General features: G+C 44.8%; 1 protein-coding gene across 1 annotated transcript; it reads right to left on the minus strand.

The window, feature by feature from the left end:
- Nucleotides 1-4,308: 4,308 nt before the first annotated feature.
- Nucleotides 4,309-6,061, minus strand: LOC119329829 (splicing factor ESS-2 homolog). Its single transcript, XM_037602922.1, has one exon. It carries the CDS (start codon nucleotides 5,969-5,971, stop codon nucleotides 4,490-4,492), a length of 1,482 nt encoding a protein of 493 aa, XP_037458819.1. The 5' UTR covers nucleotides 5,972-6,061; the 3' UTR covers nucleotides 4,309-4,489.
- Nucleotides 6,062-17,356: the final 11,295 nt, after the last annotated feature.

The following is a 17,356-nucleotide window of genomic DNA, read 5'->3' on the forward strand; positions in this document are numbered from 1 at the left end:
GCGGCCCGCGCGTACGACGCGGCGGTGTGGCGCTTGGACAGGCCCCGGTCACAGATGGATGTCTTCACGCGCGAGGAGGCGCAGCGCGTCACCCCTCTGCCGCATCTCATCACCGACATGGACCGTGCCGACCACGCTCGGCGGCAGCGCCGCCTCCTCATCGCCGAGGAGGACGAGCGAGCCATGGCGGAGTGGCACCGTCGCCACCCGGAGGACGTCGCCGACAAGCGTGCCTACTGGGCGGAGATGACGGCAAGGCGCCGCGCGAAGCGGGCGGACCGGCGTCGGCAGAAGGCATTAGCGAATGCACAGTCCGATATCGTTGCAGCAGATGGGAGGTCGATCTTCACATCGGACGATGAACGTTGGTTGGACATATGGCTCGATACCTCAAACGACACCGACGAGGATGATGATGGTGATGATGGTAGTGACTTGAAGTAGTTTCTATCTATGTATGCCGTAGTAGTTTCTATCTAGTCACACCGTAGTTTTATCTATCTATGCTTTCGAATTATCTATCTAGTTGCACCGATGTAAAATACCTTTGTATCGTTTTTATCTATGTAAAAAATGTTATAGAATGAGCGCGCGCTGCATTTTTTACGCACTGTTGGAGCGGCGTGCGCGCTGCATTTTAGCGCAGCTGCTGGAGCCAGCGCTGCGCGCCGCGTCAAACTAGACGATGAACACGCGGCAAAGCAATTTTTAGCGCGCGGCGAATTCGGCGCCGGTTGGAGATGCTCTAAAAGAGCACTAGGGCTCGACCGAAAGCTCGTAGCTCGTGAGCTTAATGAGCGCTCGATAGTTTGGCTCATTAAATTCGTAGCTCGCTTCTTAATGAACAGAGTCAATCATTGATTTTAGCTCGTTAAGCTTAATGAGCTTAACGAGGGAGCTAACGAGTTTTACGAGTAGCTCGTTAAGCTTGTTAGTAACAACACAACACATATTTTTTATCTTATGTGACAAACTTTTTGTAGCACCTCAGCCCATCTATTTAATCTAATCGCCATATGAGGCAACAAACTACTTCATTTCTTTTTGTAGTCACCATATTTCATCTTGAAAATTATACCTACACATTTATCATGTATATCATAACATATTATAATCTGTTAACGAGCGCTCGCGAGCACTCACGAGCTTAACGAGCTTCAAACGAGCCGAGCCGAGCAGGATTTTCTGCTCGTTAATCTTAACGAGCTTAACGAGTCGAGTCTTAATGAGCACGAGCTTAACGAGTCGAGCTGCTCGTTAGTCCACCACTAAAAAGCACCATACAACCGTCACGACAGCTTGTGAAGTAGCCCAAACAATCTAAACGTGCAAAATAGCCGCTTATAGGTGGGCCCACTAGTGACGCCCAACCCCAGCATCAAGAACCAACATTCCTATGGGGCATATAATTTTAAAACAATTTTCAAATTCATAAGACATTTTTAAAATTGGCGAAACATTCTTTTGACCAAATACTAACCTCCAAAGTCCGGCAACTGACTCCACTCCAAAGTCCATACACGACTGATCATAAGGGTGCAGGGGCCGTCGAGCTCCTTCGTTCCTCCTGGCGTGGACGTCCTTTAGGTCCTCGAGGCCTTCTTCCCGCTCAACGACGCCGTCAACTATGACGGCCAGCAGCTCCCGCTCTTCGCCGTGCAGGTCACGCGGCTCGCCGGCGGCGTCTTCGTCGACTTCGTCTGCAACCACGCACTGGCCGACGGAACGGCCGCCTTCTGGGGATTCCTCAACACGCTGGTCGAGATCACGCACGCCAGCCTAGCGCCTCCGAAAGCTCCAGCGTCGCGCCAAAGGCTTGTTCCAGCGTTGGTCGCCCGACGGCGGCATGGCGCCGGCGCCGATCATGCTGCCATGCACGGACCTGTCGAAGCTCATCCAGAGGCCGGCACAGACGCCGCTGCGCGGGCACGTGCTGCACTTCTCGGCGGAGTCACTTGCGGCACTCCAGGAACAGGCCGGGGACACGGCGGGCGTGGCTGCCTGAGCTCGCTGATGTGGTGTGGCGCACACGGACGCGGCCTTCCAGGAGCATGTCGCGGCATGGACGGCGAGCCCGCCAGGGAACAACGCTAATGGGTGGCACCAAATCGCTGTGAGAGAAAGAAATTGGATCAAGCTGGCACAGGGAGTCACCCACGGAGCTCGGTATTAGCCACGGCGAGCCTGCCAGGGAACAACGCTAATGGGTGGCGCTAAATCGCTGTGAGAGAAAAAAAATTGGATCGAGCTGGCACAGGGAGTCACCCACGGAGCTCGGTATTAGCCACTCCGCCGGATTGAACTGCATCCAGCTCTGACTCCACTCTGTCTACTCCGAGGAGCGGTAGCGTTCAGCGCCACTCCGCCCGCTCCAGGAGCGGAACGGAGTGCATCCGAACAGGATGTAAATTCAAGGATTCCGACTCTACAAAATAAACTAGTTTCCGTACGAGATTTCAATCGCTGTCGTGAAGGTGAATGAAGTTTGTTCCTGACGACTCGAGTCTGATTGAAACAAGATTATACTCCGTAACCTGACGGTGAGTACAGCACATTCCTTATTGATCTGAGTCTGGCGAAGACAAATGCCGAGACAGGAAGTTATCAAAGACATACAAAGCCAGTCGGTCCAGGAGAGAGAGGCTCGGTCCAGTAGTTACTTACTGACCAACGTTACGTCAGCATTATTTTACAACTAGGCCCTTATAAGAGCCCGGTGTCTGAATAACCAAAAGTTTCTTTTTAGTTGTAAAAATAACCAGAAGTTAAGTACTCCAGCAATTATGCACGGCGTTCTGGTAAGGAAAGCATTAGGATCACAAATTTTAGCAGCATGATGTAGCAAGCAAAAAGCTTTACACAGCATTTCAAACTTTGATGCCATGATGTCAAAAAAATGAGACCAACCCAAGGGCCAATCCTCGTTGGGGCTTTTTTATAGAAGAAACTCCACAAGCGCCGCGCGCCAGAGCTCAATCTGATGTCCAACCTCAAAATGGATGAAGACTTCAAAAGGTAGGTTTAAAAATTAGCCGATCCTTCTTTTTTTTGGCGAGAACAAAATCACCCAATCCATTTGAGCATACATAGTTAATTTAACTTGGTCAGGATCATTTCAATTCTCTTCACCAAGACACTGTTTCTACCCTTTTGTTTTCTCTGTTTCTTAACTTACAAGTGGACTTCTCTTTTGGGGTTTGTGTCTTCGTGAAATTTCTTCTAATAAAATACGTAGTGTGTTCTCAAAAAAAAAGGAGGCTAAGGCCAACGTACCACCGCAATAAGAAGGCCAAAAAGGCTGAGCATGTAACTGTTAGCCCAGCAACCCATAATGCATACGAAACAAAATATCAGTATTGACATAACCAAGAAGGCCTATATAACAAGAGCAATTAACTAGGTTATCCTAATTGTGAATTCCAAACCAAGCTTTCCTAAACAAGGCCTGTATGGTGATAAAATTGTAAATACTGGCCTCTACTATGTGAACAAAAATAGGCTAGATTCTAGATCAAAGCATATATATGAAATTAAGAACAGTTTCTTTCATACCCAAATAAGCAGCCTTAGAGAGCAAACCAGTGAATCAACACATAGCTTAGGCCAAACACTACCAGTTTTACTTTCTTCTAATATACTAGCCTGATCAAATGGGGCTCAAAAAGGACTTCACAATACGAGGGCATTCACAAAGAAATTTATATAAAATTTAGTAAACCGCAGATATATCATAACCTCGTTATTATATAACTGGAAGAACAATAAACTTGACCGCAGCATAACTAGAAAAGCACTAGTAAGTACTTCTCCCCTGCGTTTTCAGAATCCTTTGAATCAAAGAGGCCCTCAGAGTTGGGACTTGAGACCCAATATATCAAGTCATCCAATCAAATGATGGGAAGAAAGTGTGTGTACGTTATGTGCTACATGAATCCAAACCGAACTAAAGAAATGACTACTATGAATTTAGATATTCCGCTAACAACAGAGTAAGTGTGCAACTACCAAACATACATTAAATTAAGTGCCATTCCTTAACTCTGATATGACCTGTTATAATCGCTATAATACACGCCAAGCAAACAAAACCCAAGATGACAAACCGTCTTGCATCTTGCACATGCGCGAGAAGTTATTTTGGTAACACCACTACTGCGACCATATCATATGCATTTCTGGTTTCTAATATTCAGTTCAGGGAGATTCAACCTAGACTAGATTTTACTTTCTGATAAGATTAAACTGCCTGTAAACTATATAAACAGGAAATTTGGTGTCAATGCATATTTTAGTAAGACCTTTGCAAAATCAGTAAATCACAATACACTAAGGGAGCCTGCCATGCAAATGCAAGAATAGTTTAATGACCTGGCAAGCCCTCTAAGATTTCCAGGCTGAAAAAACTACCATCATTTTTTCCCGATACAATACATGGATAGCATCTATCAGTTTATGAAATGGATATATATAACATTGGGGTTTACTGAAATCACCACGGAGGGGTGGAACCCTTTCTCGCCGAAGGAGACCGTGATCCCAAGCCTGGGTCCGTTGAAAACCTTGTCTTCGGGGTGCCTGCAGATGGGGTCGACCCTCTGTAACTTGCACGGAGAGACTCATCAATGGTTCGTGTGGATTTTGCAATGGCATTCCTCACAAACTTCTGTGCTGCAGGAGACAGATTCCTGGGGCTTGCACTGCCTCCTCTCACAGGGGATGGCAATGGTGGCTTGTGAAACATATGTGTTCGCGCTTTTATCTTCTTCGCAGCATCCCTGGACAGCAGGTGTGCCTTCACATCTCGAACAGGTGGAGGTGGGATCTTGAAATGTGACCTCTCACTACCCCCTGGTGTCTCGTCAGGATCCAACCTCAGTGGTGTTCCATCAATCTCACCCCATGTCATGAACGGGGACTCATCCACACCAGGTGCTGGCGATGGTGTCTTCACAAAACTGTACCCATTGTCTGCTTTCTTCCCTGATTCAATGTAAAACGGGTTTGGTGTCTTCCTTAGATCCTCCAAATCATACTTCTTTCCTTTGTCAGGATCATTGTACGCCATTCCTCCAGGAGTAGAGCCTGCAACTAGAGCATACAGTATGGCAGCTGCCTCCTCCTCTTTGGGTCTCCCGTCTTCAGCCAGAGCCTTCCCATGTAACCTGGTGTTTGACTTGTCGATCTCCTTGGTGAGCCCCTTCAGCCGCACCGCAAGCTCCTCATCAGTGAGCGGCGCTTCCCCTCGGTCGGCCGGGTGGTACATGAGCAGGTTCTTGGCCGTAAACTTGGCACCCTCCAACGTACTCGGTGGCTGCCCAGATGTACCATAGCCATCAGTTATTCTGTCGCGCTTAGCATCCTCCAACAACTGTTTATCCGCCACCTCGCCAGGCTCCAGGAGGTGGGCATAGCGCTCGCGGCGGCGGTGGTTGACCTTCTCGAGGATGCGCGAGAAGGACTCGTTGTCCTCGCTGGTGTAGCGGCGGAAGAAGTCGTCGAGCGAGAGCGCGGCAGAGACGTCCTCGTCCTCCTCCTCGGGGTCGCCTGTGGTGGAGGGGGCGACGGCGGGGGTCGCGAGGAAGGACGGTGAGCGGAGCGCGGTGGAGGTGGCGGGCGTCGGGGTGGGGAGGGGCCCGTTGCGCTGGAGACGGCGGCGGCGATCGAGGATCTTGAGCTGGGCGTCGCGGAGGAGGAGCGGGTCCCGGGAGCGCACGGCCTGGAGCCAGTCGAGGCGGTCGCGGAGGCGCGGGAGGTCGGGGAAGAAGTCGCGCTCGATGATGCGCTCGATGGCGACGACGTAGCTGTCCTCGTCGAGCACCTCCGGGCGGCGGCGCTTGGAGGAGGTGGTGGCGAGGGTGGACGCCGAGGCGGAGGCGGAGGACGGGGTGGGCGAGGCGGGGCGAGGGGTGGACGGGGCGGGGGAGGGCGACGGGGTGAGCTGGCGAGGGGAGTGGCCGGGGGAGCGGAGCATCGCGCCGGCGGCTCTTGGGCTAGGGTTAGGTGTTGGGGAATTGGGGATCGGGGAGAGGAAGAAGGCGAGTTCTGTTTCGCAGTTGAGATGAGTTGGGTTTGCGGTGGGTTTTCCCGGACCGGCGCCTGGCAAATATTGACGCGTCAAACCATCAAACCAACCCAATTGGAATCCTATGAGGTAATAAAACAATTTGGCAGATTAAATTGAAATGCTGAGACGTCTTATATTTAGAAACAGATGGTGTAGAATGAAATGACGATGAAACAAGTTCCTCTTTTCTTGATATAATTGAACCCGTTATTATGTGAATTTTGTCGATGGAGAATGTGCCCTAAGCATTTTTCTGCCTCTTTTGATTTAAAGAAATTTCATTGTTGTTATTTGATGATTTTTCTTTGTTTATTGTTTGATACGTACATGGATTGAAATCTTTTTCTTATAAGGATTTATTCAGACTTTATTCCTGTGGGTTTTTTATTCTTTTATTTTGAAAATTCTGCGAACCAAGAAGGCAAAGTTGGCATGTACTCTCTCCGTCCAGAAATACTTGTCATCAAAATGGACAAAAAATGATGTATTTAGAACTAAAATATGTCTAGATACATCTCCTTTTATCCATTTTGATGACAAGTATTTTCGGACGGAAGGAGTATGTAATAGTGGCTTGACTGCCCACTACGAGTACACGCATCAACATAGGCGATTGGCATCAGCATCTGAGGTGCTTCCAACTTGGCATAAAAAGAAAACAAGATTTGCGCATTTTTGACAATTGTTTAGTTCGTCAGTCCAGTAATGACAACAGTTTTTATCGAAAATAGTCGAATAAATTATTATGTGTTGCGCAGTGAAACATGTGGAGGTCCAGATCATCTTTCTACATGGTAGTGCTCTTTGCGGGGAACTTCACACAAGAGAGATCAAACATCAAAGTGACAACCTCAATTGCTGGTGGGCTTTGACTCTCGTCATTTTTTGTTAAATTTATATAAACCCCATTACTTTTATGGGCTAACTCACTAAAATCTTCTAGAAGTAGCACATTCTCCTCTTTTTTTATGCCTTCCACGTATGAAACTTCAAAGATAAGAGAAAGGGATTGCATAAAGAGGAATATTCAAAGGAAGGGAACATTGGGCTAGCAGGAACATGGCATCATATGTGGTGTAGCTACGTTAAAGCGATCAAGTGATATCAAACAAGTGTATGCGTTCAATAGTGATATTTTTAATATGTAAATTTATCGATCCCGTGATGAGCCGAAGGCATTGACAAGTATAAAAATATCAATGCTTCACTCTAAGTGATGAAAGACGTAATAATGAAGTGATTTGTGATGTTGGAATTTCAAAGTAATGTAAACAACAACAACAACAACAACAACAACAACAACAACAACAACAACAACAACAACAATAATAATAATAATAATAATAATAAGTAAACGAGTGCAACCGAACCAAGATAGTACACCACCCGGCAGGAAAAAACAAAGGAAAAAAAATAAAACACGTTGAACACGAAGAAATGTGCAATGATAAATATGACAACCTGAAACTCTAATTAATTTAACACTGACAAGTGATGAAATTCTTGATGGAGATAGTGAAGATGACTTGGATTAATATGTTCCTCTTGACGCTCCAATAACGGTGATGATGATTTCTTTGAATTCCCCGGTCGGAGGGGGCAGATCTGGCCGAAAACAGTCATCCAAAAAGGACACCAGGGTTTTGCTTTTAAAGCACGATAGAAAATGTGGTGATATGGATTCTTTCGCCCACATAGCATCATGCCTAATGCAAATGGTTTGTCTTAATACTTAATAGCTTATTTGAATTCACGAGGGTTTCAGGCACCCTAATTTACCGGCTTTATAACATGATCCAACATCTTTGAATTCATTATACTCCCTAAGTTTGGAGCTCTCTCGATCAATTGGGATGTCCTACTTTGAATTTGGTCAAGGTTTTGTTTTGGGTGAACAAATCTACAGCAACCAACTTGACACCATCTAAAAAGAGAAGTACTAACATGCAACACATTCCCACTGATATAGTACAAGCACCACTAGTGCAAGATATACATGTAGGTCAATTAGCAGATACCACAAAATCACACCACCAGGAAGGGCCAACCAAAACACCACATTATAAAATAAGAAAACACACTCCATCGTCTCCCACGAGTGTCAAACCTTTTTGTGTGTGTGGAATCCCAATAACACCGACGGCGTAGCGAAGCACGTCCAACCTTTCTAGTTTGCTATGATTTGTCATGAGAAAATTTGATTGGTCGTAACACAAACCTATGTTTATTCATGTGCCACTGCTGCTTCAAGAGATGCTACTAGTGAACTTATGAACGTTGGTTTGATTTCTCTACATGATAAACTCTCCAAACTGCTTTTATACGCACTTTTCTTTTCAATTATAAATTATTCCTAAAATACTTCAATACTTTCAAACACATTATAGGCTCATAACTTGCTGCAAAGTGGAAAAATCTAGTGAGCTTGACAACCACACTAGAAAACATTGGGGCACAAGGGATTTATTAACTAGTTCGGCGATGCTTTTTAACTGAGGTCAACGATGTTGCCTCTACTTACTGATATCTTGGTGTATAAACACGAGGGAACGTTGAAATGATCGATATAGTTGACTAGAGGGGGTGAATAAGCAACTAACAATTTTTAACTTTTTTTTACCAATTTAAACTTTGCACAAAGTAGGTTGTCTAGATATGCAACTAGGTGAGCAACCTATATGATGCAACAACGAGTATACAAGCAAGCAAGAGATGCAACACAAAGTAAACTTGCACAAGTAGAGGTAAGAGATAACTGTAACATCCCAAATTTTCAACTCAAGGACCCTCGGAGAGAGTTGGAGATTTCGTTATTTTCATATTTAAGTTGTCTCAAATTTTGAAAATAGGATCTTTTAATTTTATTTATTTTATCTTCAATTATTTCTATTACAAAAATATGAGAGAGGGAATAAAATGACTTTCCCAAAATAAAGAAATATTGAGGATTTAATAAAAAAATCAAATAAGATTTTATTTGGTTTTAGTTGCTATTTTATTTGAATTTAGGAAAAAAATGCGTGTTTTTCAAAATTGCATTTAGGCCCCAAATAAATGTTCATCCTGTGCGGCTTGATTTTATAAGCCGGGGAAAGTTTATTTCGGGATTTTTCGAGTCCGTTTAGTAGTCCTTTTGTTTTTTTCTGAGCGTAAGTATTTAAAAAAAAGGTCCGAACCGACCTACGGGCCGTGCTAGGCCCGGACTCCTCCAGGCCTCAGCCGTTATAAGCCGCCGGCCCACCCTGGGCCGAAACCCTAGCCGCCGCCCGCCTCGAGCCCCGCGCCCGCACAGCCGCCGCGCCCGACGCCGCCGCCCGATGCCGCCGCCCCGCGCCGCCCCGCCGGACCCCGCCGCCGCCTCGCCGGAGCCGCCGCCGCCCATCTCGCCGCCGAGTCGCCGAGGTTGACTCGCCGGTTTTCGTTCGACATTTTTTAGTTTCGTTTTTCTGATCGGTTTTTTTTCCGGTTTTAGGCTAATCAGCGAGCGTTCGTTCGTTCGTTTTAACGAACGCGTTCTTCGTTTAGATTTAGTTAACGAACGTTTGTTCGTTAAACTGTTCATCGTTTTTCTTTTTCTCCGATTAAATCCGCGATTTTTCTGATCGCGATTTCTGATCCGATTTTCGTTTTAGTCTAACTTTTCGCTCGTTTATCGGAATCAGGCGATTCAAGCGCCTGGAGTTTCGTTTCGAAACCCTCTTTTCGTTTAACTAACTTAAACAAGTTTTTGCCACTGTAAAAATTACCTTAGATCCAAAATAGTAAACGAAGCCTGTTTCTTTTGCCTTTTGTCTTTCGTTACTTCGTTCGATTTGACTCGTTTGCCAACCAGAGTTCTTAAGTTGAATTTTCTGGTTAGATCTCTTATTTGAGTTTTACATGTGCATTAGTTGAGTACTTATTGTATGCTTGTTTGTTTGCGATAGAGTACCCGGAGTGCGCCGCTTGCTACTTCGAAATGCTAGGTTTCCCGGATCATCAGCAAGGCAAGTAACACTTTGATCATGTTTTTCCCTCTACCCAGTTTTATTGCATTAGATCAATCCTTACACATTGCGTGATTAGGATCTAATTAAATTGTGGTTTTGGGAAGTAGTTGAGGTAGTACCTATTACCTGCTTATTATCAAACCTTTGGGAGTTACTTCTACGTTTGTTTATTATGCCATGCTATGCTAGTAGACGTGAATTGAGTGAGTGTATCCATGACAAATGTGAGATTGTTAATTAATGGTTTATTTAAGGTGGTAACTTAAACACGCATCTGGGTGGATTGAGGTACCTGGGTATTCCAGGATTGCCTGTTTTTTTTATGGACCGCCACCCAGGCTCAAAGGGATCATGAGATTATTCATGCTAGAAACTTTCGGGTGCAGCCACAAGCTATTATGGGCTCTAGCATAGTTGACTAAGTCGTGCGAACTCTTACAGTGGTAGACTAGCAGATGTAGGGGATGTAGGTGGCACGGTCTACCCATCGTAAGGTGCTAGCGCTTCTGAAAGACTATGTCTCGGTCATCCGTTTCTCAAACACCATGTAGTGCGAGAAATCCAACCGAGGAGATCGAGTCTTGTGGGGAAAAGTGCGCAAACCTCTGCAGAGTGTATAAACTAATCATGGTTAGCCGTGTCCCCAGTTATGGACATCTTGAGTATCTAGTACCTGGATTATCATGTGAATCTCAACATGTTACTATAAAATTAATTTTGATAGGTTTGTTTAATGATGATGCTTAATTGGGATTGAGAATGTTGTCAACCATTCTCAATGTTTAACAACCACCATGATAGTTAAATAAATTTATTCCTTTGCAATAGGGAAAAATTGTCTTTACGCAAAACTGTAACCATAGAGCTTTCCACCAGCCAAATATGCATATAGAATAGCTGTTTCATTCCATTACTCTCTATGTGTTACATTGCCAGCATATTCCATGTGCTGACCCGTTTCGGGCTGCAACGTTAATGTTGCAGACATTTCAGACGACGATTAAGGAGTTTTAGGTCATGGTTCTATACTCAGTGATGCCGTTGGAGTTGGACTCACTTATCTTCCAAGCCTTCCACTGTTATCATTATTAGATGGCCTTAAGCCATATTTATTGTAATAAGTTCTCTATTGAGACACTCGATGTAATAAGTGTGTGATTGCTACTCTATTACAAATCCTTCAAGTACTGTGTGGCGTCAGCATTACTGATCCAGGGATGACACCGGAGCACAGAGATTGGATCGTTTGAGGTTTGGTCGCTACAAGATGGTATCAGAGCACACGCTGACTGTAGGACACGACCACTAAGCTAAAGACCTATATCACTACTCACTCTCTTCTCTTTCTGACTCCTCATCTTTTCTACTCATTTAGGATGGCGGATTGAAGGAACAAGTTCACTCAACCGGATGAAGATACACCCTTTGGACGTCATTTGAAGGAAGTCACTAGATATATGAACATAGGAGTACCAAGCTTCACCGCCACCTACAACGCCACTTTACCTGAAGAAGAGCGCTAGATGATTCAAGTTCAAGTTCCAGGAAGGACGTTCATGCCAGTCACTGAGCCCATAGAGTTTTATTTTGATGCACCAACTTGGAGTCTAGGAAAGAGCATGGCAGCTCACATCGCCATGGGACGCATTGGAGAAGTCTACCGAAATGATCTCAAGGATACTATCTACCAGATTTGTGGGCGTCGAGATGAGCACTGGGAGATGATCAGCACCAGGAAGGATAGATCAGTTGTAGCTTTTATCCAGGAGTTAAACCAGCACATTTGACGTCAGGAAAACCAGATGTGCGCCGACATGATAGATCTGAAGAAGGCAAGGACAAGAATCCAGGAACTGGAGGAAGAACTCAAGGCTACTCGTGAAGATTATGAAGAGGAAATTGGAGTATTAGTGGAGAAGAATGACGATCTGATCAAGAAGATCGGAATATTTATGGGAGGTCCTACACCAGTAGAAGAAGACGAAGAACCCAAGGAGATTCGCCCGGAAGACTACATCATCATCGACGACACCGACTCGGATCCAGATGATAGCGATGATGACTACGTTGATGAAGCTGGGGCAGATATCATGGAGTCTGCAACCGAAGAATATTTCTAGTAGACCACCTCATCAGTAGTAGTAGTCCACCATGTAAATATAGTAGTCCGATCACTTTTGCGATAGTTAGATCGATTGTATGCCCTTGTTTGATTGATTGAATGAAGTGAATTGTTTGCTTTTGCCTCATGTGCATATGGGTAGTGTTTTCTCTTTAGACCCCCTCTATTCTTAAATCTCATCTTTTCTAAAAACCCTCAGATGCCTCCGAGACGTGACCCCGGATTTACCTTTCCACCGGAGCTCACTCAGTTGATCCAGCAGCAGAACACATTGATGCAGTTGCTAGTCCAGAATCGGAACCAGGGGAACAACAACAACAACCCACAACCACCACCACCACCTGTTGACCACTTAGCCCGTTTTCTTAGGCTAAATCCGCCGGTGTTTTCCAGTAGCACCGAGCCGATCGTAGCAGATGATTGGCTCCGCAAGACAGCTAGAGAGTTGACCACAGCAGGATGCACGGATGCGGAGAAGGTGAAGTTTGCCGCACATCAGCTTGAAGGACCAGCGGCATCATGGTGGGAGAATTTCATAGCCACTTCCCCTGTCGATACTGTCACATGGGACCAGTTTCAGCAGGCTTTTCGAACTGCCCATGTTTCAGCAGGAACTATGGCCATGAAGAAGCGAGAGTTTCGCAATTTGCGCCAAGGAGGACGGATAGTTGGCCAGTATGTGGAGGACTTTAGTAAATTAGCATGTTATGCCCTAGATGACATTGCTACGGATGCAGCAAAGCAGGAGAAGTTTCTGGAAGGACTGAATGATGAGTTGAGCATGCAGTTGATGGTAGCAACCTTCAACAACTACCAGGAGTTGGTAGATCGTGCTCTTATGATTGAAGGGAAGCAGCAGCAAATTGAGAATCGCAAGAGGAAGTATGGACAAGGAAAGTACAATTCTGGAGCTCAGTAGAAGCCACGTTTTACCCCTAGATCGGGAGGACATTTCCAGCATACCCATGGATGAGGTAGCTCACACAATCACAATGGCCCCAAGACTGGTAATGGGAATGGAGGAAGCAACGGCCAGAACCGCACCAACCCATCAACCCCAGCCAAGAAAGACCTGAGCCAAGTCACTTTCTTTAAGCCGGACATTATGCCAACGAATGTCCTGAATCACAGAATGGAAATGGCAATGGAAGCTCTGGGAAGAAGCCGAACCCTTTCAATAGGGGACAGGTGAACCACGTTAACGTGGAGGAGGTTGAAGAGCAGCCGGATGCAGTAATCGGTAAGTTTTTGGTTAAGTCATTTACTGCACTCGTTCTTTTTGATACTGGTGCATCGCATTCATACATATCAAGGGGATTTGTGAATAAGTATAAACTGCCAACCCAAGCCCTTAGGTCACCCATGTTAGTAACCTCGCCTGGAGCAGAATATATGGCTAGTCTATGGTGTGATCGGTTACCATTAAGGATTGGTAACTACGTATTTCCATCAGACCTAATAGTGTTGGAATCTCAAGGATTGGATGTGATATTAGGCATGGATTGGTTGTCAAAGTATGAAGGGAATATTGAATGTGCCAGTAAGTCAATTTTGCTTACCACCCCAGAAGGGAGAAGGATCAAGTATGTATCCCGACATGTGCCAAAGAGGACTCAAGCAAATTGTTTAATAGGAGTTGTGCAGGAGGAAGTACCAGTAGTGAAGGATTTCCCTGATGTATTTCCAGAAGAATTGCCAGGCATGCCACCGGATAGAGATATTGAGTTTCTGATTGAGCTTTTGCGAGGCACAGGGCCAATATCAAAGAGACCGTATAGGATGCCTGCAAAGGATTTGGTGGAAATTAAGAAGCAGATTAAGGAGTTACTGGATAAAGGATATATTCGCCCAAGTTCTTCACCTTGGGGATCGCCGGTACTTCTAGGAGAACTGAAGGATGGATCATTAAGGATGGTTGTCGATTATCGAGGATTGAATGAAGTAACCATCAAGAACAAGTACCCACTACCGATGATTAATGATCTGTTTGATCGATTGCAAGGAGCTAAGGTATTTTCCAAGATCGATCTGTGATCAGGATACCACCAATTGAAGATTTGAGAACAGGATATACCCAAGACGGCTTTTACCACCAGGTATAGGCTGTACGAGTATACCGTTATGTCATTTGGTCTGACTAATGCACCTGCATATTTTATGAACATGATGAACAAAGTGTTTATGGAGTTCTTGGATAAGTTCGTCGTAGTGTTCATTGATGATATCCTGGTTTACTCAAAGAATGAAGAGGGGCATAAGGAGCATTTGTGTTTGGTTCTTGGAAAGCTCACAGAACATCAACTATATGCCAAGTTCAGCAAATGTGAGTTTTTGTTGAAAGAAGTTGGATTTCTCGGACACGTTATATCCGGAGAAGGTATAGCAGTAGATCCCACTAAAGTTGATACCGTGACCAAGTGGGAAGCACCAACCATAGTTGGAGAGATCCGGAGTTTTCTTGGACTCGCAGGATACTACCGGAGGTTTATTGAGAATTTCTCAAAGATTGCGAAGCCTATAACGGAGTTGTTGAAGAAGGATACCAAGTTCATATGGAGTAAGGAATGTGAGGCTAGTTTTCAGGAGTTGAAGAAACGTTTGGTTACCTCACCAGTGTTGATTTTACCGGATCAGACTAAGGATTATGAGGTATATTGTGACGCTTCACGTCGAGGACTTGGAGCAGTAATGATACAGGAAGGAAGAGTTGTTTCATATGCCTCACGACAGCTTAAGCCTCATGAGTTGAATTATGCTACGCATGATTTGGAGTTAGCAGCCGTAGTGCATGCACTGAAGACTTGGAGACATTTTCTGATTGGAAACCATTGGGAGGTGTACACGGATCACAAGAGCTTGAAGTATATTTTCACACAGAAGGAGTTGAACCTCAGACAAAGGAGATGGTTGGAGCTCATCAAGGATTATGATATGAAATTGCATTATCACCCCGGAAAGGCTAACATAGTAGCTGACGCGTTAAACCGTAAGAGCCATGTCAACACCCTAATGACGGGAGATTTACCAAGGGAGTTAGCCGAAAATCTTCGAGAGCTATGTTTGGAAATAGTCCCGAGAGGCTATGTAGCAGCATTGGAGATTCAGTCTACTTTGATGGATAAGATCAGAGAATCTCAAAGGACTGACAAGGAGATTTCTTCTATTAAGGAGAAAATGAGCAAAGGAAAAGCTAAGGGATTTCGTGAGGATGAGCACGATACCTTATGGTTTGAAGACCATGTCTATGTGCCAAATGATCCGGAGATCAGGAAGTTAATTTTACAAGAGGCCCATGATTCACCATATTCGATTCACCCAGGAAATACCAAGATGTATTTGGATTTGAAGGATATATTCTGGTGGACCAGAATGAAGAAGGATATTGCGGAATATGTAGCAGTTTGTGATGTATGTCAAAGAGTAAAGGCAGAGCATCAGAAGCCAGCAGGATTGCTACAACCATTGCTGATACTCGAATGGAAGTGGGATAAGCTAGGCATGGATTTTATTACAGGATTGCCCAGAACACGTTCAGGCTATGACTCAATATGGGTTGTAGTCGATCGTTTGACAAAGGTAGCTCATTTCATTCCAGTGAAGACTACCTATACCAGTGCAAAGTTGGCAAAGATATACATGACCAGGATCGTATGTCTGCATGGAGTTCCAAGGAGCATTGTATCAGAGAGAGGAACCCAGTTTACCTCAAAGTTCTGGAATCAGTTGCATGAGACTTTGGGAACCAGACTGGAGTTTAGCACAACTTTTCACCCACAGACAGATGGACAGACTGAGAGAGTCAATCAGATTTTGGAGGATATGCTAAGAGCTTGTGCGCTAGACTACAGATCTAGCTGGGACGAGAATTTGTTGTATGCAGAGTTCTCTTACAACAACAGCTATCAATCCAGTTTGAAGATGGCCCCTTTCGAAGCCTTGTACGGAAGGAGGTGCAGGACCCCATTGTCCTGTAATGAAGTTGGAGACCGCCAGTTATTTGGACCGGATCAGATAAAGGAATCTGAACAGAAAGTGAAATTAATTCGCGACAGGCTGAAGGTAGCTCAATCCAGGCAGAAGAGTTATGCGGATTCTAAACGCAAGGAGACAGTTTACGAAGTTGGAGACCGAGTTTATCTTCGAGTATCGCCACTTCGAGGAGTTAAGCGCTTTGGAGTTAAGGGAAAATTAGCGCCACGTTTTGTAGGCCCATACAAAGTTTTGGAGCGTATGGGAGAAGTAGCCTACAAGTTGGAATTGCCCGAAGATTGTCGGGAGTTCACGATGTGTTCCATGTATCCCAGTTGAAGAAGTGCCACACAGAGATGGCTGACATACCGCTGAGAGATACGGTACCACTGGAAGCAATTCAGTTGGACAGTGATTTGACCTATGAGGAGAAACCAGTTAAGATTCTAGAGTATGCCATTCGAGTCACCCGCAGCAAGGTTATCAAGTTTTGCAAGGTTTAGTGGAGCCACCACACGGAGGATGAAGCCACCTGGGAACGAGAGGAAGAATTGCTGAAAGACCACCCTCACCTATTTTCTAGCCAACCCGAATCTCGAGGTCGAGATTCATCTTAAGGGGGGTAGGTTTGTAACATCCCAAATTTTCAATTTGGAATGTTATACACTAGATCATCATTGCATATCATATTTATTGCATTTTGGTTGATCCTAGAAATTTTTCGCAACTCAAGGACCCTCGGAGAGAGTTGGGGATTTCGTTATTTTCATATTTGAGTTGTCTCAAATTTTGAATATAGGATCTTTTGATTTTATTTATTTTATCTACAATTATTTATATTACAAAAATATGAGAGAGGGAATAAAATGACTTTCCCAAAATAAAGAAATATTGAGGATTTAATAAAAAAATCAAATAAGATTTTATTTGGTTTTAGTTGCTATTTTATTTGAATTTAGGAAAAAATGCGCGTTTTTCAAAATTGCATTTAGGCCCCAAATAAATGTTCATCCTGTGCGGCTTGATTTTAGAAGCCGGGAAAAGTTTATTTTGGGATTTTTGGAGTCCGTTTAGTAGTCCTTTTGTTTTTTTTCTGAGCGTAAGTATTAAAAAAAACGTCTGAACCGACCTACGGGCCGTGCTAGGCCCGGACTCCTCCAGGCCTCAGCCTTTATAAGCCGCCGGCCCACCCCGGGCCGAAACCCTAGCCGC

The sequence above is a fragment of the Triticum dicoccoides genome, chromosome 7A (assembly GCF_002162155.2).
Source record: "Triticum dicoccoides isolate Atlit2015 ecotype Zavitan chromosome 7A, WEW_v2.0, whole genome shotgun sequence".
Lineage (NCBI taxonomy): Eukaryota > Viridiplantae > Streptophyta > Magnoliopsida > Poales > Poaceae > Triticum > Triticum dicoccoides.

Bases quoted from the DNA above. Each gene is read 5' to 3' on its own strand.
- LOC119329829 (XM_037602922.1), bottom strand. From the start codon at position 5,971: ATGCTCCGCTCCCCCGGCCACTCCCCTCGCCAGCTCACCCCGTCGCCC.